The sequence below is a fragment of the Vicugna pacos genome, chromosome 15, assembly GCF_048564905.1.
Source record: "Vicugna pacos chromosome 15, VicPac4, whole genome shotgun sequence".
In the NCBI taxonomy this organism is placed as follows: domain Eukaryota; kingdom Metazoa; phylum Chordata; class Mammalia; order Artiodactyla; family Camelidae; genus Vicugna; species Vicugna pacos.
This window is the reverse complement of record NC_133001.1, coordinates 42300424-42326075: the sequence shown is the minus strand read 5'-3', so window position 1 is coordinate 42326075 and position 25652 is coordinate 42300424. Positions and strand designations below refer to the sequence as shown.

The 25652-nt window shown below is 39.3% G+C and overlaps 2 protein-coding genes across 3 annotated transcripts in view; one reads left to right on the top strand and one right to left on the bottom strand.

Moving 5' to 3' along the window:
• Positions 1–7571: 7571 nt before the first annotated feature.
• Positions 7572–16024, top strand: MRPL33 (mitochondrial ribosomal protein L33). Its single transcript, XM_031684906.2, has 4 exons — positions 7572–7668; positions 8554–8572; positions 10304–10410; positions 15724–16024. Exons 1-4 carry the CDS (start codon positions 7647–7649, stop codon positions 15771–15773), a joined length of 198 nt encoding a protein of 65 aa, XP_031540766.1. The 5' UTR covers positions 7572–7646; the 3' UTR covers positions 15774–16024.
• Positions 16025–17580: 1556 nt separating this feature from the next.
• Positions 17581–25652, bottom strand: part of RBKS (ribokinase) — an 81973-nt gene continuing 73901 nt past the window's right edge. Inside the window, exon 8 of one of the 2 annotated variants that reach the window (XM_006197231.4) lies at positions 17581–17874. In XM_006197231.4, the coding sequence (XP_006197293.2) occupies positions 17701–17874 (174 nt within the window). In that variant the 3' untranslated portion in view covers positions 17581–17700. The remainder of the gene's footprint in view (positions 17875–25652) is intronic. The other variant, XR_012059141.1, reaches the window with a different exon arrangement.

Here is a 25652-nt window from a genome sequence, read left to right as displayed (position 1 = left end):
TTTTGTGTGGGCCCTTGCTCCTTAAATGCCAAACTGATGTTCTAATGCCATTTGACATGTCTCCCGGCTGAATGACTCAGCCCTGGCCTCACAGACCCTCCACAGGCTCTCCCTCCCTCAGGGGTGCAGGTGTGTCTCCACCTCGGTCAGAGGCCAGGAAACTAACCACAATCTCCTGGCTAGAGACGTAGGCTTCTGCGTTGGAGGCAAAACAGGGTGAAACACAGGCAGGCAGGATCCCAAACCACAGGAGCTCAAGTTAGGTCATCATTGTGGACATGACAACTTGCCATCTCTCTCTCTCAGTCAACAAAAAGAAACATAGACCCATTCAAAAATGGCTCTAAAAGACTGGGAATTTGCATGACTGTGGCAACTCGCCATTGAATGCTATTCCAAAGCAACCGAGAAAGTTAATTAGCCATTCTTTTCCCAAGCCAAGAGAGGTGAAATGATACACTCACACCAGTTTATAGCAGGACAGTGGAGTACAGGAGTTTAAATCACTTGTCGGGCAGCCATTGAGTACAATGTCTGATTTCATTTCCCTCCTCCTGTGCACTTGGCAACTTGGGGGACTGCATGCTGGGCAAGAACCTTCTTTCCTGGAGACATTGCAGAGACATTCACAGGATTGTCCGTCTGTGGGACCAGCTTCTCTGGGGCAGTTAGAAATCAGGTTGAGGATAATGTTGAGGGGAAGAAGCCATGATGGAAAATGATTGTTTCTTTGAAAATAGTTATTCACGGAAACTGCCATGACTGGTATGACCACTCACTTGGTCATTTCATTTTACCTTAAAGGTGGACCCCAGCTGGGGCACACATGGATGAGCCCTTGGTAATGCACAATTACTATTTACTCAGTTGACTTGTGGGAATCAAGCAAATGAAATTGCCTGACAATAAAATGACACTGCTTTAGAAAGTATTCTGTCATGTTCACACATTATATTTAAAATAATCATTAGGAAAAAGGATCTGGAGTTTTAAAGAATCTGTGAGAAATCTGCAGGCCAGTTTGTTCCTAGGGCAGGATGAGAATGGATTTATTTGGGCTGAAATCCTAACTTCTGTTGTCAGAGTTATCCAGAAAGTTTGGATAATGCTATATGTAGGAAAAACAAAGAGAAATGTTTTCTCTTCTAGACTGGCACCCCAGAAGACAAGGAATAAAAATCATTTCAAATATGAATTATTGATCTGTTCCTCTAAGGCTAGTTAATAACAAACACGACTTGTCCATTGTAGGACTTAATATTTCCCCAGCCTGCGTATATCACATGGAATTTGTACTTAACCCACAAGAGCCATACTGGTTGCCTTTGACCCTGGGATAGTTCTTACTGACAACTGTTTTAAATGGAAGAGGGGAGTACTAGAATTGATGCTGACTGTATTAAATTCTACAGGTTATAAAATTATTTGAGGCAGCTTCGTGGAATCCTCCAGAACAGGTGAGCTGTTATTTCTGGAGCTGAGGCTCCTCTGGCCGCCCATACCCCAGTGGCTGGCTAAGCCCCAGGTTCTTGTGGCAGACCTACTGGGGAAGGCCAGTGTGTTTTCTTGGCTGCATTTCCATGTAGCCTTTTATTCGTCAGAGACGAGACAACGTAGTACATTCCTGCCTCACGAGGCCATGAGCTCTTCTCTGTGCCAGCATCAGAACTGATCTTGTCCTGGGCGGAGGGCTAGAAAGACCTTGACCCTAGTAGTAGGCATCAAGTCCTGGTGGTTCCTGACCCCAGAAACTGGACTCTTCACTTGACAAATATTTCTTTTGAGCCAGGCCCACAAATATGGTAGTAACTAAAACAGATGAAAATCCTTGCCCTGCTCTAACTTCGACTCTGTCTAAAGAGACTGAGTCTTGTCCTCACATTCCCAGGTTTCAACGTTGGTTCCCTAATCAGTAAGTCGCTTCTTCTAGAACAATCTTTCTCAAACTTCAGTGTGCACACAAATCACCTGGGGCTGCAGATCTTGATTCAGTGAGTCTCGGGTGGGGTCTGAGATTCTGAATTCCTAACAAGCTCCTAAACGATGCTGCTGCTGCTGCTAGGGATGTTGCCTGGATTACACTTTGAGTGGCAAGGATGTACAGCCAGCAGCGTCAGCACCATCGGTGAATTTGGTAGAAACCCAGGAGTTGAGAAACAGTGATCTAGAACAGTGATTCCCAAAGCATGTGCACCATAAGAAGCACCAGGTGAGAATTAGAGACTCCCCGTGGGCCCCCACCCCCAACCGAGTCATATAATTTGGCGGGGAGCACCCCAGGTGATTCTGATGGATACTAGGTTTGAAAACCTCAAGGAGCATTTTCAGAGGGCACTTTCCTAGGCTCAGGGGACTTTGTGGTGGAAAAAGCCTCAGAGGTGATCTGATGATAAAATCCGAGATTGTGGGCTCCTCTGGAGTTACTGTCCCACAAGTCCCAGGTAAGAAATAGGCCAAGTCCTTGCGCAGGGTCTCATGGCTAGGACCTGCTGGAGCCTTACTCCAGGTTCTTCCACTGAAGCTGCCTCTCCTGCTACTGGGATGCAGCCCAGCCTTTCCCTGCCCCCTTTCCTCACGATGACCTTGCCTTGGCCACACCCCAAATCTTCCTCTCCTCCAGCTGAGAGTTGCAGCCCATTACCTCCAAACCTCCACACCCTCACAGCTGCTTTACTTCAGCACCCACAGATGCCACCCTCTCCCCACTATGTCATACACCAACCAAACCACAGGTTTAATTGACTGACTTTCCCCCAAGACTGATTCTGTCAGCCCTTTGATAATGTTTGCGGCTCTTCTCTGGGCAGGTGAAGTGTGTGGGTGGGAGGGGTGTCTGCTGGACTTCCATCCATCTTTCAGAAAGGCAAGTACGCTTCCTGCTCTTTGTCTTCTGTTTCAGTGCCTCTTTTGCTAAGTGTTCTGCAGCCTCTGCAATGTATGTGAGCATCTCTTGTCTTCGCTTACAGTTTCAAGACTTCCTCATTCTTTTGAATTGGCTATGTTCTCCCCTCCCCGCCTACACAGGTAGGTGCTGCTCACCATCAAAGTGAAGTGGATACACCTGGAACTTATGGTCTATGATAGGGACCTTAACTCAGAGTCCACAAATCCCTAGCCCAATACTTTAAAATCTTGAGTGTACACTAGAGATTTTAGTGTAAACGAGGGAATTAAAAGAAAAAAAAAGCCTTGATGTCTAGACTGCAATCAGATCAAGTACATCAAAAATTCTGGGGGTGGGAGGCAGGCATTAGTAGTTTATGAAGCTTTGCAGGTGATTCCGATGTGCAGCCTAGATTGAGAACCACTGGAAAGTCCTGGTAAAATTGTTTCTGGATGGGCATATGTGCATTTCTTGGAAAAACTCAGTTATAGGTTTTAGCAGATTCTCATAAAAGTTTTTATGACAACTTTCTCCTTCCCTTTCTCTCCCTCAAGAAAGACTGATCTAAGATAATAAGCAGGAAGAACTTACCAACTATTAAGGAAACACGAAATATGTGCGTTAACTAAATAGACAGGCATTAACATGTAGAGCAGAGAAAGTGCCTCTTGTTGCTTCACAAGTGAAGGGGACTTGGAAATGTTGTGTTTGGTGGGGTGGGAGAGTCCTTGCCTCTCCCAATTAGTCAGGAAAATGGTGTGATTTCAGATGCTACCACAAGAGAGATCTGATCACACCACTTAACTTCCCCACTGCCCACAGAACCAAGGCCTCGCCCCCAACTATAACATCCTGGTTCCCTCCTTCCTGGTTACCTAGCCCCAGCCATCCTTCTGGTCACCACACTCATTTCTTCACACACTCAAGCTCCAGAAGGATAATGCTCACTGCTCATTTTTTAGGCATCTCTGTGCCTTTGCTTCTGTTCTTCTCCTGGTTCCTCCCACTCTACCTGTCTCAAGTGGGTCTGGGAGGGGAGGTAGGATTGAAGAGACAGAGAGAGGCTGGAGGTAGTGTTCCCTGGCACAAAAGGTTCTCAGCTCATGTTAGTCAAAGTGAGTGGGGTAACTGCCTTGTGTTAGGAGCGCCTGCTTGGGGTTGGGGGTAGGGGAGGTAGGGGAATAATACATAAAGAATAAGAAGCTGTGGCCTTCAAGGGACTTGGATGCCAGTGGGGAGGCAGCCAGTGAACCAAGGAGTGCAGGCAGCCTGATAGGTGCTCTGAGAGGAATCTGGGGAAAGGAGATGTGGGGTGGGGAGTGGAGGGTAGGAGAGACTTCACCCGGAAAGGAACTGATACTCTTCTGGGAAGAGCAGGCCCCAGTGAAGGGGTAAGGGAGCTCTCTGGGTTTTTGTTTTTGTTTTTTCATGCACACTAATCCCATTCATGAGGGCTCTGCCCTCATGACCTCCCAAAGACCCCACTTCCAAACACCATCACATTGGGGTTTCAACATATAAATTTTGGGGGTGACACAAATATTCAGTCTATGGCAGATACTCTGTAACTGTGGTCCTGAATTGTTTCTGAAGCGCTGTTTCCTGTCTCTGAGGCAGCACAGGTCACGAATGGGCTTCTGCTCCAGGCTGTCCTGCTGCTGCTAAGGTGCCTACAGGGCTCTCTTCTGCCTAGACCAGGTCTCTCCATGGTCAGATAGTGTGGGAAGACAAAAGGCTGCAAGGCCCTGCGGGTGGGGTTTGAGCCCTCAAACTGGAATCCAGAGCAATGAGCTGGAAGAGAATGTGTCCATCCCGTAGTCCAGAGCTTCTGTGACCCGTGGAGTCCGAGATTCTAAGGATATCTCTTGAGAGATGAAGCTTTACTTTACACTGTGAGCTCCTGAGATAGATTTCATCTGAACGAAGATTCCATGGTTTAAAATAAAGCTTGAAATCCACTAAAATCTAGTCCAGTGCTGTGGCTTAGACCATGGCTTCTACATATCACTCTACAAAAGGGAACCACAGTACTTTGGACAAATGGCTGATTCCAGGTCTCGGCCAGGGAAAGCACAAGGTTAACCTGAGACAGCTGTTGACAGCAAGGAAGGAGGTATGTCAAAAGAACACTGGACCAGCTTGAAGGGACTCCTAATGATGTACTCTGGGAAAATTCGAACATCAAAAAGAATAATAACCATGTTTAATTGTAAAACAATGAATAAAAAACCATTATAGTGATGCTAAAAAGTCGAAGAAAATTACAGAAAGGGGGAAAACCTCTTTGTCACCATTGGAAGTGACTCTGATGCTAATTTCTTACTCTGAATATTGATTAAGAGAAAACAACATTTAGTTAATTAGTAACAACTAAAGGTAATGTATGAACCTTGGCTGAATACTGTTTTTGAAGAAACCAGCTATAAAAGACAATTTGACTATGGCTTAGGTATTAGGAGACTATTAATTTTTTAAGGAATAAAAATAGTATTGTAGTTATAATGATCTTATTCTTCAGACATACATACTTAAATATTTAGGAGTGAAAGGTTGTGATGTCTGTAATTTGCTTTTACACAGCTTAGCCAAAAATCCTAATTTTATATACATATATATATATAAATAATACATGTATACACATACATATATATTTATGTATTCACACATATTTAAAAAAATTCAATATACATCAACATACATAGCAAAATCTTAACATTTGTTGAATTGGGTATATGGTTTGTTCATAATACTGTCCTTTCAACTTTTTGATATATTTGAAATGCTTCTTTATAGAAAATTGGGAGGGATACTGCACAGATTCTGAGGCTCACCCCTGGCATCTGGGTCTTAAAAAGGAGCACAGGTGACTGATACACCCTCAGGAATGAGAACCACTGATCCAATGCCCCCACTGAGTATGAAACTGAGGTCTGAAGAGTTGAAATGACTTTCCAAGGGACAGAACAAAGATTAGAATTCATGTTCCTTAGCTTCTGGTCCTGTGTTCTTTTAAAATAAATCCTCTAAAAGAATTTCTTAGATAAGAAACCTTACCCTCTTGAACACGAGAAGCTCTTGTTTGCCAGCAGCTGAATGGCACAAGGTGAGGAAGGAATTTTTTTTAATTGAAGTATAGTCAGTTGCAATTTGTCAATTTCTGGTATACAGCATAATGTCCCAGTCATGCATATAAATACATATATTCATTTCCATATTCTTTTTGATTAAAGGTTATTACAAGATATTGAATATAGTTCCCTGTGCTATACAGAAGAAATTTTTTTATCTATTTTTATATATAGTGGTTAACCTTTGCAAATCTTAAACTCCTAAATTTATCCCTTCCCACCCCCTTTCCCTTGGTAACCATAAAATTGTTTACTATGTCTGTTTCTGCTTTGTAGATGAGATCATTAGTGTCCTCTTTTATCTTTTTTTTCCTTAGGTTCCATGTATGAGTGATATCATATGGTATTTTTATTTCTCTTTCTGGCTTACTTCACTTAGAATGATGATCTCCAGGTCCATCCATGTTGCTGCAAATGGCATTATTTTATTCTTTTCTAAGGCTGAGTAGTATTCCATTGTATAAATATACCACAACTTCTTTATCCAGTCATCTGTTGATGGACATTTAGTTTGCTTCCATATCTTGGCTATTGTATATAGTGCTGCTATGAACATTGGGGTGCATGTATCTTTTCTAATTAGAGTTCCCTCCAGATATATGCCCAGGGGTAGGATTGCGGGATCATACAGTAAGTCTATTATTACTTTTTTGAGGAATCTCTATACTGTTTTCCATAACAGCTGCTTCATTTTCTCTTTTAAATAATTTTACTAGTTTTAGTGAGGATAATCCGTGAGAATTAATCTTCTTTCACGCGTTTGTAAAATTTAATATACAGATAAAAATCACACATTAGGAAAAAATCCAAAAGCCTCTATTATTAGTTGGGAAATGAGGTCTCCAATGAAGTCCCTGGCGTTGAAAGAGCCCAGGTTCCTTGCAGAGAGATGAAGATTGGAAGACAGCAAAGTGGTTAGGTCCCAGTATGTACTGGGAAAAGCATGAGTCTTTGCAGTCATACAAAATCTGGGTTCAGATTCTGACTCTGCCATTCGCTAGCTTTGTGACATTAAGCAAATTATGTGAGTGCTCCCAATCTCAGTTATCCGTCTCCTACTGCCAGGCACTGTGCGAGGTATTTTGAACAATTGTTAACAAGATGCACAGGGCCCTCCCAGAAATCCAACATATAATTAAGGAATGGGGATATTCAAGCGGAGTTCTTAATTCTGGAGGGACTGAGAGTAGATGTTAACCAGGTGGAGGTGAAGTTGGGACCAGGGAAGCAAAAGAAGGCAACGGTTTAAGGAAATAATGCGGGAGCCTGATAACCTGGAACAGCTGAATAACATACAGAATTACTGTGGCTTTACTGTAGGTGGTTGCGACAATTTAGTGAAACAAGTATGGAAAGCACCTAACTCCAACCCAGAAGTAGGAGTCAGGGCTAACCAAGTCACTCTTTAAAAGGCGGAGGGCACTCCAACCTCCTACACCACGAAATAAAGAGACCTAGCGAGTGAAAAACCCAGGAAAAAAGAGGGCTCCGGTCCGGAACTGAGGTTTATTCCGGGGGGCGTGGCTGCGGACAACTCCCAGACGTCCTCTTCCGGAACAGGCCTGTGCCCCGGAAGCAGTTGTCTGTCGAGGGGGCTTTGGGCCTGTTACGGAGTCCAGAGGTGTGTCATCGCCATGTTCTTGTCCGCGGTCACCTGTAAGTGGAGCTGGAGGCGGCGGCAGGGCTTGCAGCGCGGGCGGGAAACCGTGACAGGCGGGCCCCGGGACTTTGCGGGGCGGGGTGCGCGCGCCGGCCGGGAAGCTTCGCTACGGCTTTCCAGGCCTTCAGGACTACAGCGCCCAGCATGCCCCGCGGCGCGCTCTCTGCGGGGAGAGTGGGTTCTGGGGCTCTGCGGTGCTGGTTCTGGATCCGGTTGCGGTTCGTTCGCACTGTAGAGTCTCCAGCACCAGTGGGGTGCTTTCTCTCGTCCTCTGAGCTGTGTGTCAGCAGAATCACTGGCCGTCCTAACTGGAGAAAACCTCAGAATTTCTAGTTCACTCGGTTAGAACTCTAAAGGTGAGGAAACGGCTTTGAGAGGCGCAGTGATTGACCGTAGGTCCTACTGCTGGGCTGAGAAAGAAGCCCTCGGGCTCCCAAGACGGTGCTTTTCCACGCACCAGGCTGACTTCCCGGGTAGATTTACTTTCCCTTCTCCATCTGATGCGATGATTGTTCTAGCTTGCATAGGTTAACTTATCAGAAACAAGAGACTTGGTCCAGTGCAAGTACTTGCACCTTAGAAAAGGAATAAATGGAGCAGATCTTAACTTTAGAAAGATTTAAAAGGTAACCAGCCCAACTGGAAAGAGATTGTGCAAATCACTACATCCAGAATTGTGGTGGTCTGATCTTTTAAAAATCTATAAAATCTTAAGAGACCTATAATAGCTTAGGGGATGGTTACTTGAGTGATAACCATGGCATACTTTGGTACTTAAATATTTTTGATTATTACTGACATTTATATGAACTTTGCATAAGAAAGGTAATAATATTGATATTTTTTCTTTCCTCTTCCAACCTTTCCTTTCTACAAAACAGTTGCCAAGAGCAAGTCAAAGTAAGTAAAAGTTTTTCTTTTTTTAAACTTGTTTATGTTAGATTTATTAGGCCAGCTGCTGCCAATACATCCTTATGTAAAACTAAGCATTTGGCCTTGATTTTCTAAAGGTTGGTTTGAGGATTACTTACTTGATGAATTATTTCGGCCCTATGAACTCTTTCAAAAAATATTTTTCCTCTTGCCCAGCTGACCTACTTAAGTGAGCATTCAAATAATTTGCTTAAAGGAGCTTTTGCTCTCTTGTTCCTACACAAACCATCAGAGTTCCCATGCTCTCTTTGCACTACCACTATATTTCTGTTTCTTCAAATTGAGGACCAAGAGCCATTTGTCTGGAGCCCAATACAGGAATCTAGCAGAACAAACTGGGGTTTGATTAATCCACAGAGCCTGTTTTGAGTTTTGTAATCCTTTGCAATCATGGTAAAAATATTTCAAAAATAGCAAAGGCTAAAGATTCCATGCTGTAGCAAAGAGACTATAAATGCCAAACTGGTATCTCAAAATAAAGTTTGTAGACAGAAACTGAAGATTTTCTGTGTTAAAAATAGAAAAATTGTAAAGCAGCTTTTGCTTACAACAAGACATGTCACAGATCCGTAAAACAAGTTTTTTTTTTGGATTAAAGTTAATGAAAAACATGTATGTTAGTGTTTTTCCCCTCAGTATCTTTTATTGAGTCATACAGTTTCTCCCAGAGTCCAGTTATTTACGTTAGAATTTCCCACTTCCAGGTTCTATAGGAATCTCCCATGCCTTCAGTTTTTTTTAGAGATGCTCTGTGCCTCTCATGTTCTTTGTCTCTTTCTTGTGCCATTTGTCATGTATGTCCTGCCTTATAGATCTTGTGTATATGACTCACCTTCCATTCTCTTACTGTTCCCTGAAGGTGCACATGCAGCTTATAGGGCTTTGCACTTCCCACAGTGCTTTCCACAGAGTAAGCACTTAATAGATAATTTGTTGTATCCTTTTGAATGAATGCCTAATTATCGTCTATCTTAATCAACAGATATTGTATCCCTCTTATGTATGAGGCACTGTGCTGAACATTGAAAGGGATGCAAAGATAGGTGATATATCTTAGATGCTTCAGATTCTTCGGGGAATTAGACGAGAAATAAAACAGCATGGTCTACATAGGGAGGCAAGACATGTGAAAAAATAATAACCAGTACAAGGTAGTAAAAGGTCCAGTAAGGTAAAGCATGAACTTTATGCTTTGGATGACTATAACTTAAACAAAATATGAAGGGGAACAAGGTTTTCATGTTAGCAATGTAAAAGTCCCAATCCCTTTATTTTGTCCCTTCCTGATTTTACTCTTATCACTCATCCCTGGAAGGTAGGGCTCTTCTGAGATAGCCATCTTTACAATTTCCTGACTGGCCAGCTAGGGTTACTAGTACTTTTGTGTTTTCCCTGCTCCTGCCTTCAGCTCCTTTTGAGAGGCGGGTGTCTGCATTTTTTCTCACAAGGTGATTTTATTGTTCTTGTTGCTTTGGTTGGGTCATTACCAAGGCAGTCTGTGTAATGGAATAAACCTTGGGAATCAGAACCATTGAAATTGTGATTTATGGAAAACATAGGCTGTCTTAGAGCTGGACTTAAGGCTTAAGTATGTACCACAACTAGTACTACTATAGAGGGTTCTGAAAATGAGCCATGCCCCTATGATTGATTTTAGTCTATGTCCTCAGTGTGTAACAGCTTACTTTTAAATCTTAGGACCATTCTGGTGAAAATGTTGAGTCAAGCTGGGACAGGTTACACCTTCAACACTAAGAGGAGCCGACTACGGGAGAAACTGACTCTATTACATTATGATCCAGTTGGTAAGATTCAGAGAAGTTACTTTACAATAAATTCAGATGTTTTCAAGGCAGTTTTGTGGCCCCTTTGACACTATAACATTCATTCCAAGTATGTATTGAGAGTTACTGTGGTGCTAGTTACTGTCCCAGGTACTGGGATATGCCAGGAAACAAGGTAGACTCAGTCTCTGTGCTCTTGGCACTTATAGTTTGTTTTGGAAGGGAGAGAGGGAAAAATGACAAATTGTGCTAAGTGCTATGAGAGAGACAAGCAGGATGCTGAGATACAGGATAAAGTTGCGGAGAGGTGGATTCCACCTTTATCCCCCGCTTAGGTAGGATAGATCAGGGAAAGTCTCTCTTGTAGGAGATAGTTAACCAAAGATTTTAAGGTTGGAAACCAGCTCTGTAAATATAGGTAATGTTCTGGAAACAGAAAGAGAAGAATGTCTTGAGAAAGGGAGGGAATGCTCTCCTGGGGTCATCTGGCCAACAGTGGCAAGTAATTAGGTCCAGATTTGAATAAAAGGAGTATGTTGTCTATATATTAGGGCAGGAGGGTAGGAAATTTCATTTTCTATTTTGTATCATCTGCTATGATGCCATAATAAATGGTAACTTTAAGTGTTCTCAGTAGATAGAAGTATTTGTCTAAAAGAGTCAAGTGTTCCTAAGGCCAGATTGCCTGCTAACAAACAAGAGTTAGTACTTGATTGCTTTTGGTGGAAGCCTCTTCTGTTTTTTGATTTCATGGACAGATTTATGCAAAATAAACTAGTGAACAGATTATTTATTTTAAAACTCCAGGCCATTCATTTAATTTTTGTGCCCTTCTAAATAGCAGCTTTGTAATTACTTCTTAATAGTGGCTGTACTGGAGCTTTTGGGTTGGTGAACATGGCATGCTCAGAGAGGGCATGGAAGTTTTGCTCCCCTTCCCCATACCTTGCCCTGTGCGTCTCTTCCTTCTGGCTGTTCCCGAGTTACTGTCTCCAGGCATACAGAGTCAGAGTTGAGTTGAATTGTAAGGTACCCAGCTGGTGATCAGAATCGGAATTGGTGCTAGAACCTTATTTTCCAGAATTAATCCACTATGTAATGAAAGACAGGCACTTAACCTCATAAGAAACCTTTTCATTAACTAAAAAGAAGGACTCATAGACTTTTGGCCAAGATGGAGCAATGGGACTGAATTTACCTTCCCACTTGAAACAACAACAACAGAAGGACGATAGAAGCAACAAAAGACAGTGATCCCTGAGAGAAAGGAAACAAACTAGTAATCGTGACCCACCAGACAAAATGGAAAGTTCTGTCTTCTTTGCTTACCTACACAAGTCTTCATGTCTTCAGATACCACGAATGCATAATAACACGAGCATCTGTACTCTCCAGGCAATCTGAATCCCATTTTATAGATGAGGAATCTGGTGCCAGGGATCGTAATCAAGGACACACAACTAAAATATGTGACAAAAGAAAGATTTGAACTCAGGACTGTCTGACTCCAAAGCTCTGAATCACTCTACGAGGGGACTTGTTGTTAAGAGATTTCATGGGAGACCAAAACCCACTTACTGGTCAGTGACCTCAAATTGGGCATTAGTGCAAATCTGGATGACAACTACATTAATAGCTGTTTTCAGAGTTTGTACAGGAGGTCTCACAATCGCTGTTCATTATGCTGCATTCGTCAATGTCTAAGAAAAAGAGAAAAAAAAATTGCCTTAAAGAAAAAGGGTCTGTAGCAATGTAAGGAGGCATTTAAAAAAGGCTCTGAGAAACCCAGTTGTCAATTTAAAATTGGCATGAGTTCCATTCTTTAACAGAAGTAAAATTCCCTGCTGTTTTTATGTTGTTAAAATTTTGGGTCATTTTTTATTGTAATAAGAAGGGAATTCTGGGTTTGAAACCAGGTGATTAGGGCGTCTGAATTTCAGGATGGTATCTAATATCGTGGAAAAATTATTAGAATGATAAGGTGTATGTCCTAGTCTGGGTTGATATAACAACGTACCACATTCTGGATGACTTATAAACAACAAGAGTTATATTTCTCAGAGTTTTGGGGCCTGGGAAGTCCAAGATCAAGATGCCATCATGGTCGCTTTCTGGTGAGGGCCCTCTTCCTGGTTCATAGGAAGAGGTTTTTGCTGTGTTCTCACACAGTGGAAGGGCAAGCCAGCTCTGTGGGGTCTCTTATAAGAGCATGAATCCCATTCATGAAGGCTCAACCCTCATGACCAAAGCATCTCTCCAAGGCCCTACCTCTGAGTATCATCATCTTTGGGGGTTAGGATTTTGACATAAATTTCAGGGAACACAAACATTCAGACCATAGCACTATGATAGTGGATTGGTGTGATGTTTTTCTCCCTCTGATTTCTTTGTATCACCTAGTGAAATCTCAAAGTGATGAACTTTACAATAAAGTAATTGTTTTTCTAGCATTTTAGCTCCTCTAGAGGTTTTTTTTTTTAGCAACTTGTACAACATTAATAAATATTGACCAAATAACCTTCTGTGATATTTTAAGTGTGAAAATGTATTGGAATTTTCACTCAGTAGGGAGGTATTAGGAACTTATTGTTAGATTGATTTTAAGTTTTGAGATTGGGAAAGGGTACAACCATACAGTTCTCACTGTAAGGTGAAAGTGGAAGAAAAGATTCATATATAAATTTCTAACAGATGATGAGAACTTTTCTGTTAAGGAATGGTCTGAGCCTTGACAGCACAACTTTGCCTCTTCTGAAGGAGAGAATGTTCTAGGAGAGCAGAACCTGCCTGGCTGTCTGCCCACCTGCTCAGTGTCCTGCAGCCTTGTGTGATGATGTTTGCCTTGCTGCCTGCCCCATTGCCCATGGTACTAAATAGCTTGGCAGTTCTTTCAGCATATCTTACTCCAATGAGTGAGTGGTTAGTTTAAGGGTAATGTTTTCTTTGTCTGCTTTATGAAGGAAATCAGGCAAGGAAACATGGAAAAATTCCCCAGTATTTGAGCACTTCATGGTATGGCTAGAACCAGCTCTGTCCTTTTAACCTCCTTCTTTCTCATATGAAACTAGATGCGAATTTCCAAGGAGGAAGGATTAAAGGCTGAGGCATAAGCTTATTAAACTTTGTTAAATATATATGAATAAGTTTATTATAAGGAAAATGAAAACTTGTCAGTTTTAATTCCTTGGCTGACTAAACAAGACAATAAAGACTTTAATTGAAGCAGAATAGATTTAGGTTAGATGTAGGGAAAGAACTTGACAGATTCATTCTTCTTTGAATTAAGAAGCAAATATTTTGACAGAAAATTAATTTATGTTTATGATTGTGGATAGCAGTGTGTCATTTCAGCTCAACACATATTGAGTGTTCACTGTGTGTCTGGCAACCCTGTGAGGGAGATGGAGTTAGCCCTCGCACAGGAAAGGAAACTGACAGAGGAGTATTCTGAGAAATTTGCCCCAGGGACTCCCAGTGCATAAATGGTGGAGCCAAGGCTTGAACTCAGTCTTTCTGACTCCAGGCCCCCTATTCTTTCTATTACATGGAGTCAAATCAATCTCCCTTTAAAAAAAAAAAATCAGGACTTTCCCCTGTGATCAGCACTGTCATTCTTACCTGCTGCCGCCATTTCTCTGCACCTGATGCCCTTTCTTGTTTTAGTTCATCCAGACACTGCTGCTGCTTCACAGGCTAAACTTCACCCTCTCCGTGAGGCGCTTCCCTCACCATTTCAGTCCCCTTTGATCTTTAGGGTCCTGGGGTTTACTGGACGTTCATACAGGCACCTCACAATATACTGATGTTAACTCAGGGACTCCTCTTAGCACAGTTCTGTGAACTTAAGTATTTATTCTTTGAATTAGGGGTATGAATGCAGTGAGCCAATCAAAATTTTTCATGAATAAAGCTTTGCTTTACTGATCTTCATCAGTTGCTCCTGTCCAGGGTCATTTAAATAATCCAATTGGTTGTCAATGAGACAAGTTCCTTTTTTAATCCTTTTTTTAGTTCCACATAGAAAAACATGGGGAAAATATTTCTTGCAATGAATAACATTGTCTGATGGGAAACTATTTTGGTTCTTCACTATCATCTTACAATGGCTCTGTAGTCCTCCTTGGACTTTGAGGGAACATCAGTCCTACTTATTAGATGATTTGAAGTATGTTTTTAATATATGTACAAAATAATAAAATATATTTATTTTTATTCATTTTATAGATATAATTCTGTTGACTGGTTAATAGTTACTAGGTTTAGCTGCCCATCAGAATTATCTGAGGGTTTTAAAAAATAATAGACCTCCAGCCTCACTCTAGATCTAAGAATCAGAATTAGGGTAGAGGTGGAGGTAAGAAGTAGAAATGTATTTAAATAAGCTCCCTAGCTAATTCTTAATCATAGGCAGTTTGAGAATCTCGTATTCAGAGTATCCATCATTGATGATAGAAGAATAACAAAAAACATTGCTAAAATCTCTTTGTATGGTAGGGACAAGTGAGTTGCTGTTGTGTCATAACATAGTCTTTTGATTCCTGGATCTTCCAAGGCGCACTGTTTTTGGTTTTTTGGCAAAGAATTCAGGTAGGGTGGGTTTATGGGTATGTGTGTGTGTTTGTGTGTGTGAGTGAGAGAGGGAGAGAGATGTGTGATGTTAATGAAGTGCTTTACAGCAGGAACTATGAAAACTTTATTGCTTAGTGTCTAGTCTAATTTTTCATGCAGGCAGTTAGCATTTTGGTTTTGGGTGTTTCAGAGAACTGTACTCCGTTATGATACAATAATGAGATTTTGGTTATGATACTAAATCTCTTCTTACCAAACTAGAAAATCCATATTTGGGTATATGAAACCATTTGTGAAAAGTACAAGGTTTACTGTGTATTTACTCTTTCAGCTAGGCTTCCTTTCCTTCCGTGGTCTACTCAGTTTTTACTGTGCTTTTTCTGGAGTCTCGCTCCCAGCCTGTGCTTGCTTTACCTCCTGTAAGAGTGGACATTAACTGGGTAAAGATGTTGTTTTTCATTTCTTGCCTGTAATTTTCTTTTTTCAATTTGAATATTTCACTTTGGTTGAAATGTGACCTTGTGGGGTACCAAGGGTGCTATGGATTGGCTGGTGGACTTTCCCCTTGTTTTCCTTACCATTTTCTGCAGTCTTCTCTGGCCTCTGGGATTGAAGAACTGAGTTTGCAAGTCAGCTCCATCCTCATGACAAAGGAAAGTAAAAGAAGAGAAGGGAGAGGGCTCATGGTCTGATATGTATTTTTATTAAAAAGTGATGACGATATTTTTCAGTTTTCTGCTACAACCCTTTTTTCTTCTCCTACAGTGAAAAAAAAAGTCCTCTTTGTGGAACAGAAAAAAATACGCTCTCTCTAAACAATGGATTGAAAATGAATTTGACTTATAAATGAGAAGACTGAGGGCGGGATACTGATTCAAAAATTCTGCAGCGTGTAATAAAAGAAGAGGAAATGGCACGGAATCACTGCCTCCTGTGATTTGAAGGCCATTGTGAAGGAAAACAATGCAGTGAAAGAAAGTTCTTCATATTAGGACATATATCATTGCATCACATTTATTTATCCTTCTGGATATTTTTATAGCCCTTAATAAAAAATATTAAAATAGCCTGTGCTATTGTCTCTTAGTGATATTTTCCCCTACCAGTTGAAATGAGAAAAACCACGTTACTAAAAAATAACCATTGTTTCATATAGTAAAAGAAAATTTTCCATAATGAAATTTGTCCAAGAGTTTCCAGTCGGCTCCTCCTTATTCTTCATAGAAAAGGCAAAGTCACAGTCCAGAGTGATCTTGAAAAAACTCCCATTCAATAACAGAGGTGGCAAAGGTGAGCGGGAATGATAAGAAAGGAGCCAGCCTCGTAACACAAAAGAAACCAAGAGAACGTCTATTTTTGTTGTGTGCTTATAATTAGAGAACATGCCATTGGTCCATATTCTCAAACTTGGTTCACCGAAGACAGTATGTAGGGTTTTGTGGGACATCTTTGGACTCCTTTAACTCCTACGTTGGTTTGTTTGAATAAGAGGCATTATAGTGTATTTTCATAAAACTAGTGGCTAAGGGCTTCTGGGGCATGGCAGCACCACACAGCTGACCAGCTTGGCAATTCCAGTGATAATCCCTCATGTTCAGGTAAGGACTCCTGCTCTATCCAGGTCTATACACTTTCTCACTCAAGCTGTTGTTTCCCACAAATTTTCAAAATTGCCCATTTTTCTCCTTCACTTGTCAGATTTCTGGCTGGAGGTAAGAAGGATCAGCTCCTATGGTGAGCTCTGCTGGTTCATATCCTACCACATTTAAAGCATTTATGAGGAGAAGGATAGAGTGTCTATCATGACCACGAGCATTAAGAAACCAACGCTGTTCCAAAATAACAGGTGTTCCTTCCCCATGGCCCCGATCTGTGTCCCGGGAAGAAATGTGAGGGCAGCTCTCTGGAAATGGAATTAGACGCCCGTTGAATCTTAGAGGCTTGTGGCATTATAGTCAGTCAGCTATTTTCTGGCGTCTTTTGTTAAAGCTCTGGTTCAAAGCAATAGTAGGTGAGATCTTGGCTATTTTTAGATTTAAACTATACATTAAGGTCTTGGTTTACAAGAAAAATCCTTCATCTAATCTATCTAAGCCCAATATAAAGGTTCTGTGATGTGCATGAATCCCCTTTTTCTTTTTTAAACCTTAAAATCTGGCTTAGCAAATGACTTGTCTGTTCAGCATGTGGGCTGAAAGTAGCCCACAGGTGGTGTTTACAATTAAAAAAAAAATCAGTTGTTGATACTTAAAACATTGAAAAATGTCAATAAACATCCAAACTTCTGGCTTCTCCTGCAAAACCAGAAGCTTTGACAACACTAAAGGCAAAGCTGAGTATCAGTTGCCCCTCTTAGAAACTGCTCGAGTGGACCAATTCATATGCTCCCTTCCCTTATTTAACATTCTCTGCTCTGGCTCTAGGCACTGTTCGCAACCTCTGCTGTATGGTGTACATATTGTATTCATGATGTGTTGGCAATGGAGTGTGCTGGTTCCTGAATAGCGGTAGTGTTTGTATAGGTCTTCATCGTGGAATCCTTAATTCTGTCTCGTTGACTTTTAGATGAAAAGCAAAGAAGTCATCTATAAAGAAAGAAATGAAAGCTTGAGGATGACTTAATAAGTGAACATACTATTTGCAAAGAAAGAGGCTGACATTTTATAGTAAGCTGCTAGTTAAGAGTGGCCATCCTCAAGTACATTTTATTTCCAGGTATATTTATTTTGGAGTTAATAGCAATCAAAACAGATCAAGGGGCAGGTCTTTTTTGTATGGATAAGATGACTGTGTTCCTGTGGCCTGGACACTGACTGCTGCGATGAAATTGGATCTCTTGAGCATTTCTTCCAAGGACAGATTTGGGTAGTAAGCCAGGTAGAAGGCCAAAGCTCCCACAAAACTGTCACCAGCACCCTGTAATTAAAAGCACAGTTGTAGAGATAAGCATGTAGTCATCTGTTGCCCAAACTGTATTTTCAGAATATTTCAGTACACTTTTTATTTTAGAATAGTTTTAAATTTACAGAAAAGATACGAGGATAGTAGAGTTTCATATACCCACCCCAGTTCTGTAAACATCTTACATTACTGTGGTACATTTGTCACAACTAAGTAATAGCATTAATTGAACTCCATACTCTATTCATGTTTCACTAGTTTGCTTGGTGTCTTTTTTTCTGTTCCAAGATCTCATCCAGGGTACCTGGATTACAATTAGTTGTCATATTTCTTTAGCTCCTGTAGGCTGCACAGTTTCTTAGACATGCTTTGTTTTTGATGATCTTGATAATTTTGAGGACTAGTCAAAGTATTTTGTAGAATGTATCTCAATTGGGGTTTGTCTGTTTTTCTCGTGATTAGACTGTGGTTAATGGTTTTTGGGAGGAAAACCACAGAGGTGAAGTGTCATTCTCATCATATCAAGGGTAGACTGTCCACACATCACTGATGTTAATCTTGATCACTTGGCTAAGGTGGTCTTTGCCAGGTTTCTCCACTGGAAAGTTACTTTCATCCCTCTTCATTCTGTACTCTTTGGAAGCAAATCACTAAGTGTTGTCCACACTTAAGGGGTGGGGAGTTATACTTTACCTCCCTGTGGGTGGAGTAGTTCCATAAATTATTTGGAATTCTCTATGGGAGATTTGTTTCTTCTCTCATTTATTTATTCAATTGCTTATTTATATCAGTATGAACTGAGGGATATTTATTTTATTCCTTGGGCTATAATCCAGTACTACATTATTTTGTTGCTCAAGTTGTTCCAGCTTTGGCCATTGGGAGTTCTTTTAGTTGGCTCTGGTGTCCTTTGACATACTCCCATCATTTTGTTTTTTGAGTGCTTTCTTATTTTCTGACATAAGATGCTCCAGGCTCATACTGTATATTCTTTGCCCTAGCCCTAGGATTAGCTGTTTCTCCATTAAAAAGTCATGCAGAAAGTGTTGAGAGCCATTCAGATTTTATTTTCAAACTCAATGTAGGGTCATATAAGGCTCACTTCCATTTTCCCTGAATCTCCAAAGGTCTCAATTGGTGAAGGCCATATAGGGACCCATGGAAATAGAAACCAACCAAAGAAAGTCTGTTGCCCTCTGCCTTCAGGTAGAGCAGCGCCTGGTCATGTGCTCATCTAACAAATGAACTTTTAAAATAAATTTTTTATTGAAGTGTAAATGATTTACAATGTTAGTTTCAAGTGTACAGCAAAGTGATTCAGTTTATATATATACATAAATATATATATATACATTTTTTCTTTTCATATTCTTTTGCATCATATGTTGTTACAAGAAATTGAATATAGTTCCCTGTGCTGTACAGTAGGTCCTTGTTAAACAAATGTATTTAAAATAAATGTGATGACACAGTTTCACTTGAAAAATCTTTCTGGCATTTAACAGCTTTCAGGGTCATTTTTCAGTTTTTTTCCAGTTTGTTGCTTCCTTAGTCCCAAGAGCTTTCAGAACAAATCTTGAGGCTATATTTCGGCCATTATAAAGAGCCTGGGTGTGCAAGATTGTGTCAGTTGCTGTTTAAGTATTTAATGAGCTATGTGCCCAGCACAGTGATGGGCACTAGAAAAGCAGTAAAATCCATTGTGGATTAAATGCTAAATAGTGTGGCAGAATTCATAAATACTGTTGAATTTTAAGGAAGTGTTTGAAGAAAGCCTCCCTAAGGGGAGTTGTTGTGAAATGACAGATTTATAGAGAGAAGGAAGGCCTCAAAGAACAAAGATACAGGAGGAGGAAGGAACAGAGTGAGTTCATGAGACAGTGAATGGCTTTAAGGAGAATGACATTTCCCCTTGTTTACACAGATAGGCAGTCAGTATTAAACTTGCCAAGAAGTCATAGTAACAGAGGTGTGAATTCAGCACTTTCCTTCCTCCCATAAATCCTTTCTGAATACCTAAAATGTCTCAGGCACTATGCAAGATGCCTTGCTGTTGTTTATCAGTCTTTCCTGATGGAAACAATGGAGAGAGAGACAGACATGCCCTCCCTCAGTTTGCAGCATAGCAATGTGACAAGAGAAAGATCGAAGCTGGAGAAATTATGAGCTGGATGGAGGGTGTCTTATGAAAACATGGAAAATACTACAAGATATGAAGAGTTACGGGAAACTCTAAGATTCCAAATCTTGATTCTTCCTTACATCATATGTAAAATTAAATTCCAGGTAGATTCAAGGCTTGAATGTAATAAATGAAACAGTGACATAGTATGAAAATTTAGATGAATATCTGAACATTCCCAGGTAAGGAAGCCAGTAAACCCAAAAGACATAATGAAAGTAAACAGATTTTAATTTTTAAAAATTAAAAAAATGTATCTCCAAAGACACTGTAAATAAAGTCAAATGAAAAAGCACAAATTTGGTGAAAATTCTTGTAATACATATGGTACATTTCTAATCTCAAATAACACCTCCAAATTGCTGGGAAAAAGACAAATCCAGGATAAAAATGGACAGAAGATATAGGTCTGTAATTTCAGAAAGGGAAATGTAAATTGCCAGTAAACATGAAAAGAAGCTAAATTATTAGCAAAGAAAATGCAAATTAAAATAATCTTTTTTACCTATCAGATTGATAAAATTTGTTTTACATACTCCTATTGACTAGTGGGATATTTGACTACAGACAAGATTTTTTAAGAAAGTTTAAAATTATTGTACCTGTATCTGAAAAGATTATTGAAACGACTTAAATCGTTTCCCACTATAGCTAAAGCCAGGGGAACAGTTCTTGATAGAACTATGTGGCTAGGAGCTTTATTTTGGCAATAGTGATTTTCACAACTTAATTTACATTCATTCTCAGTGCTACACATTGTGTTGATAGAGACAGCAAAGGCAAGTCCTTCCTGTATTAAAAATAAGGGGTTTTTCCATAAAGAAAACTCCAGGCTATATGACTTCACTGGAGAATTCTAGCAAATGTTTAAGTAAGAAATAAAACTAATTCTACACAAATTCTTTCAGAAAATAGAAGAGTCAAGGGAACACTTCCCAAATCATTTTATAAGGTCAGCATTTATTTCTGTGATACCAAAACTAGACAATGACATTAGAAGGAGAAAAAAATTAGGATCTCTCATGAATATAAATGCCAAAACCTTAAAAAATTTTAGCAAATTATATATATATCATGACCAAGTAGGGTCTATTCCAGGAATGCAAGATTGGTCGTTTGCTTATATGTGGAATCTAAAAAAAAAAGATACAAATGAACTTATTTGCAAAACAGAAATAGATTCACAGACATAAAAAACAAACTTATTACCAGAGGGGAAGGGGGGAGAGATAAAGTAGGAGTTTGGAATTAACATATACACACTAATATATATAAAATAGATAACCAACAAGGACCTACTGCATAGCACAAGGAACTATATTCAATATCTTGTAGTAACCTATAATGGAAAATAATATGAAAAAGGATATATATATACACACACACACCCCTATAGGTATAACTAAATCACTTTGCTGTACACTTGAAACTAACACATTGTAAATCAACTATAATTCAATTAAAAAACCCTAAATATAACTGAAAAAATGTTGTTCAATACATCAAAAACCTCATGATAATTCCAATAGAAGCAGAAACAGCATCTGACAAAATTCTATATCCATTCATAATAAAAATTCAGTCAATTTGGAACAGAGGTATAACTTGATCTTCTTGACAAAGAATATGAAAAATCTACAGTTAACATCATACTTAATGAGAAAGACTGAATGCTTTCCCCCTCATATTGGAAATAAATCAAGGATTTAGTCTCAATACTTCTATTCAACATCATACTGGATTGTCTTGCCAGTGTGATAAGACAGGAAAAAGAAAGAAAAGGTATACAGATTTGAAAGGAAGAAGTAAAACTCCTTCTTTGTAGATGGCTTGATCATCTTTGTAGAAAATCCTAAGAAATCTAGCTAAACTACTAGGAATAGTAGGTTTAGCAAGGTAATAGGATACAAGGCCAGTATTAAAAATCAATTTTATTCCTATATACCAGCAATGAACAGTAAGAAATTAAAATTATCAAAGCAATACTATAGAAAATATGATGCCAATTCTCCCTAACCTGACCTATAGAGTCAATGCAATTCCAGTAAGAATCCTAGATGGAAATTTTTAGAAATTGGCAAGCTGAGTGTAAAATTTATGTGGAAGTACAAAGGACCTAGAATAGACAACAATCTGAAAAGAAGAACGAAGTTGGAGGATGTAAACTATCTGATATCAAGACTTATCACAAGTTATAGTAATCAGACAGATATTGATACAAAGGTAAACATGTAGATCATTTGAACAGAAAAGAGGGTATAGAAATAGACCCACAGATATGTGGGCAGTCTATTTTTAACAAGGTAATTTCAACAGATGAAAGGATAGTCTTCAACAAATGGTGCTAGAACAAATGGGTATCCATATGCAAAAGCATGAACCCTTACCTCACACCATACTCAAAAACTAACTTCAAATGGCTCAGAGACCTAAATGTAAGAGTTAAAACAACAAAACATCTTGAAGAAAATATAGGAGGAAATCCAAAACCTTGTGTTAGGCAGATTTCTTAGGACACCAAAAACATGAATGAAATATTTTAAAAACTGGTAAATTGGACTTTAACAAAATTAAAACTTTTGCCCTTCAAAGGAGTATCAAGAGACAAGCCACAGACTGGGAGAAAATATTTGAAGAACATATATCTGATAATGGACTCTTATGACTCAATAATAAAAACCCAATAAGACAAACAATCTAATAAAAATGGGGAAAAATTTGAACAGAGACATCAAAGAAGATACATAGACATCAAATAAGTATATAAGAAGAATCTCAACATTATTAGACACTAGGGAAATGCAAATTTAAAACAATGAGTATACTACAGACCCAATAGAAAGGCTAAGATGAAAAAGACTGAAAATACTGACTTCTGGAGTAAGTGTGGAACAACTGGAACTCATACATCATTTGTGGGAATGCAAAATGGTACAGACACGTTGGAAAATAGTTTGGCAGTTTCTTATAACATTCAACATACATTTATAACCTAGCAGTTCTACTCTTAGGTATTTATCCAAGAGAAATGAAAACATATATCCACGTAAAGACTTACATGTGCATATTTATACCAGCATTATTTATAATTGCTCCAAATTGGAAACAATCCAAATGTCCTTGAACTGATGAAAGGGCAAAGAAACTGTGGTATAGCCATATAATAGAATACTAATTAGCAATAAAAAGAAATCAACTGCTGATAAAACAACACGGATGAATCTCAAAAGTATTATGCTAGGTGAAAGTAGCCAGACAAAAGGCCACATTACATATTGTATGATTTCATTTATATGAAATTCTAGAAAAGGCAAAAGGATTGAGATGGAAAGCAGGCCAGGGGCTGGCGAATATCAACAGTAAAGAAACTGCATAGAGAACTTCCTGGGATGATAAAGTTCTATATTATGATTGTGGTGGTGGTTAAATGACTGTATACATTTGTCAAAACTCATTGAAGCATACACTTAAAATGGATGAAATCTTATTATATATGAAAATTATGTCTCAATAAAGCTGACTTTTAAAGAAGGCCAGGGTGGGGCCGGGGCATTGAGACATGCAGGAGCATAAAGTATAAAACTTTGGCAATATTTCCTAAGCACGTTGGGCTTACTACTGATTTCCCCTAAAGAGCATGGTTGGGCTAATCACGGAGACACTCTGGGCCAGGCTCAATTGAGTGTTAAGATTGGCCTATAGGAGCCTATTTGTCTTTATATTGAGAGCCCTAATTCTACCTCTGTTCGTCCACTGTAAATGGTTCTCTTTCCTTTGACAGTGTGGGCTTTGAAGTCAGAAGAATTTGTATTTGCATCTTGGCTTTGCTACTTAGTAGCTTTGGGACATAGGAAGATTAACCTGAATTTCTTATAAGTAAAATGAAACTATTAACATCTTCCTCATAGGGACTTTGTGAATCTGTCATTCCCTGTTCCTCAGTGTCCTTCCCCAAAATCAGTGACTAGAACTCTTATCATATGTTGCTGCTTCACTGACCTTCCCACCTTACTCCCTTGCCCTCCCTTGCTTTTCTGCACACCTGCTGCACAGACTGGGCACACTTATTCCATCGTGGGTTCTACCCCCGCCCTTCCCTCATCCTTACCATGTTCTGCCAAGTCCCCCTTTCTCTGTGTCTAGTCTGAAAGACATTGTTGGTGCCAGTCTTCTTTGCCTTCTCTCTCACTTGTCTGCAAAACCCCTTTCTTTCCTTTAAGATGCCCTGTACCTCTGTGACTTCCCAGAGTACCCTATTTTGCCACAGCTACTCAAAACACTTCAATCACCTATGTGTTCAAGCTAACAATGCCCATAAAAAGATCAGTTTTCCATTTCCTCTTCACCTTTGTAGATACTGAGGTATAGATTTAATGTTCAAGTTCACATAAGAAAGAGATCTGCTTGCAATTAGGTTGACCACAAAATGGAGAACTGACTTATCTAAGGGATGGATTCCAAAGATATGTTGTTAACAGTTACATTAAAATTTATTAAGAATCCATAAGTCTATACTGATATTAAATAAATAAATGAAAAAATAAACAAAAGTCATCCTTACAGTAGAATGCCAACTAGTAAACACAGAAGTTTGAAAAATCACCATTTTGAAACCATCATAGTAATAACTAATTCAGGCAAGAATTACCAATGGATGCATTAAAACTGCTGGATAAGTGTTTGATGAGGGCAAAATATTTACAAGTTTCAAAGTATCTCTCCATGGATTACCTATTAATTACAAATGAAAAAAGTAACTTTCAGTGGAGCAGTCTGGTGGACACCACCTTGACCAAGTGATCAGCGTACCAGTAATGAGAGAAACTGATGTCACATGCTCTCTGATGTAGGTCCTTGACAAGGACATAAGGTCACTTGTGTACTATTCCTGCCCCCAAAGCATAACCTAATTTGGATCATGGGGAAGCATCAGACATACCTACACAGAAAAATTGTTTAAAACAATGAGCTTGTGCTTTTCCAAAAATACCAATATCAAGGAAGACAAAAAGACTGAGGACCTGTTTTATAGTAGAGACTAAAGCAACATGACTTAATTCAATGTGATACATAATCTTGGATTGGCTCCTGGACCAAAAAAATTATAAAGAACATTATTGAGCTGTTCATGTAAGATAAGATTATCACAGTGTTAAGTTTCCTGATTTTGGTAATTGTAGTTTTGTTATGTCCTTGTTCTTAGGAGATATATCCTGAAGTGTTAAGAGGTTACCCTGTCTGCAGCTTACTTTCAAACTGTCATGCAAAAAAAAAAAGTGTATTTATGTATTTTGAGAGACAGCAATAAAACAAAGTGGCAAATTTGTTAGCATTGGCAAAATGCTAGTAGCTGGTGAAAAACTATGTGAAGTGTAAATGGGAGTACTGCAACTTTACTAGGTTTTATCTTTTTAAAACTAAAAATTATATTAAGAGAAGTTTTTAATAAAAGAAATTTTACTAAAGAAGTTAAAAAAAATCAGTATCAGTCACTCTTTGTGAATTTGCAAATGGGCCAATTTCAGCCTTTCAATGATTTCCATCTTTTTCTTAATTCAGTTACGTGGATATCTACTATACTTTGGGGTAAACTGAATTGAGAGAACCTCTT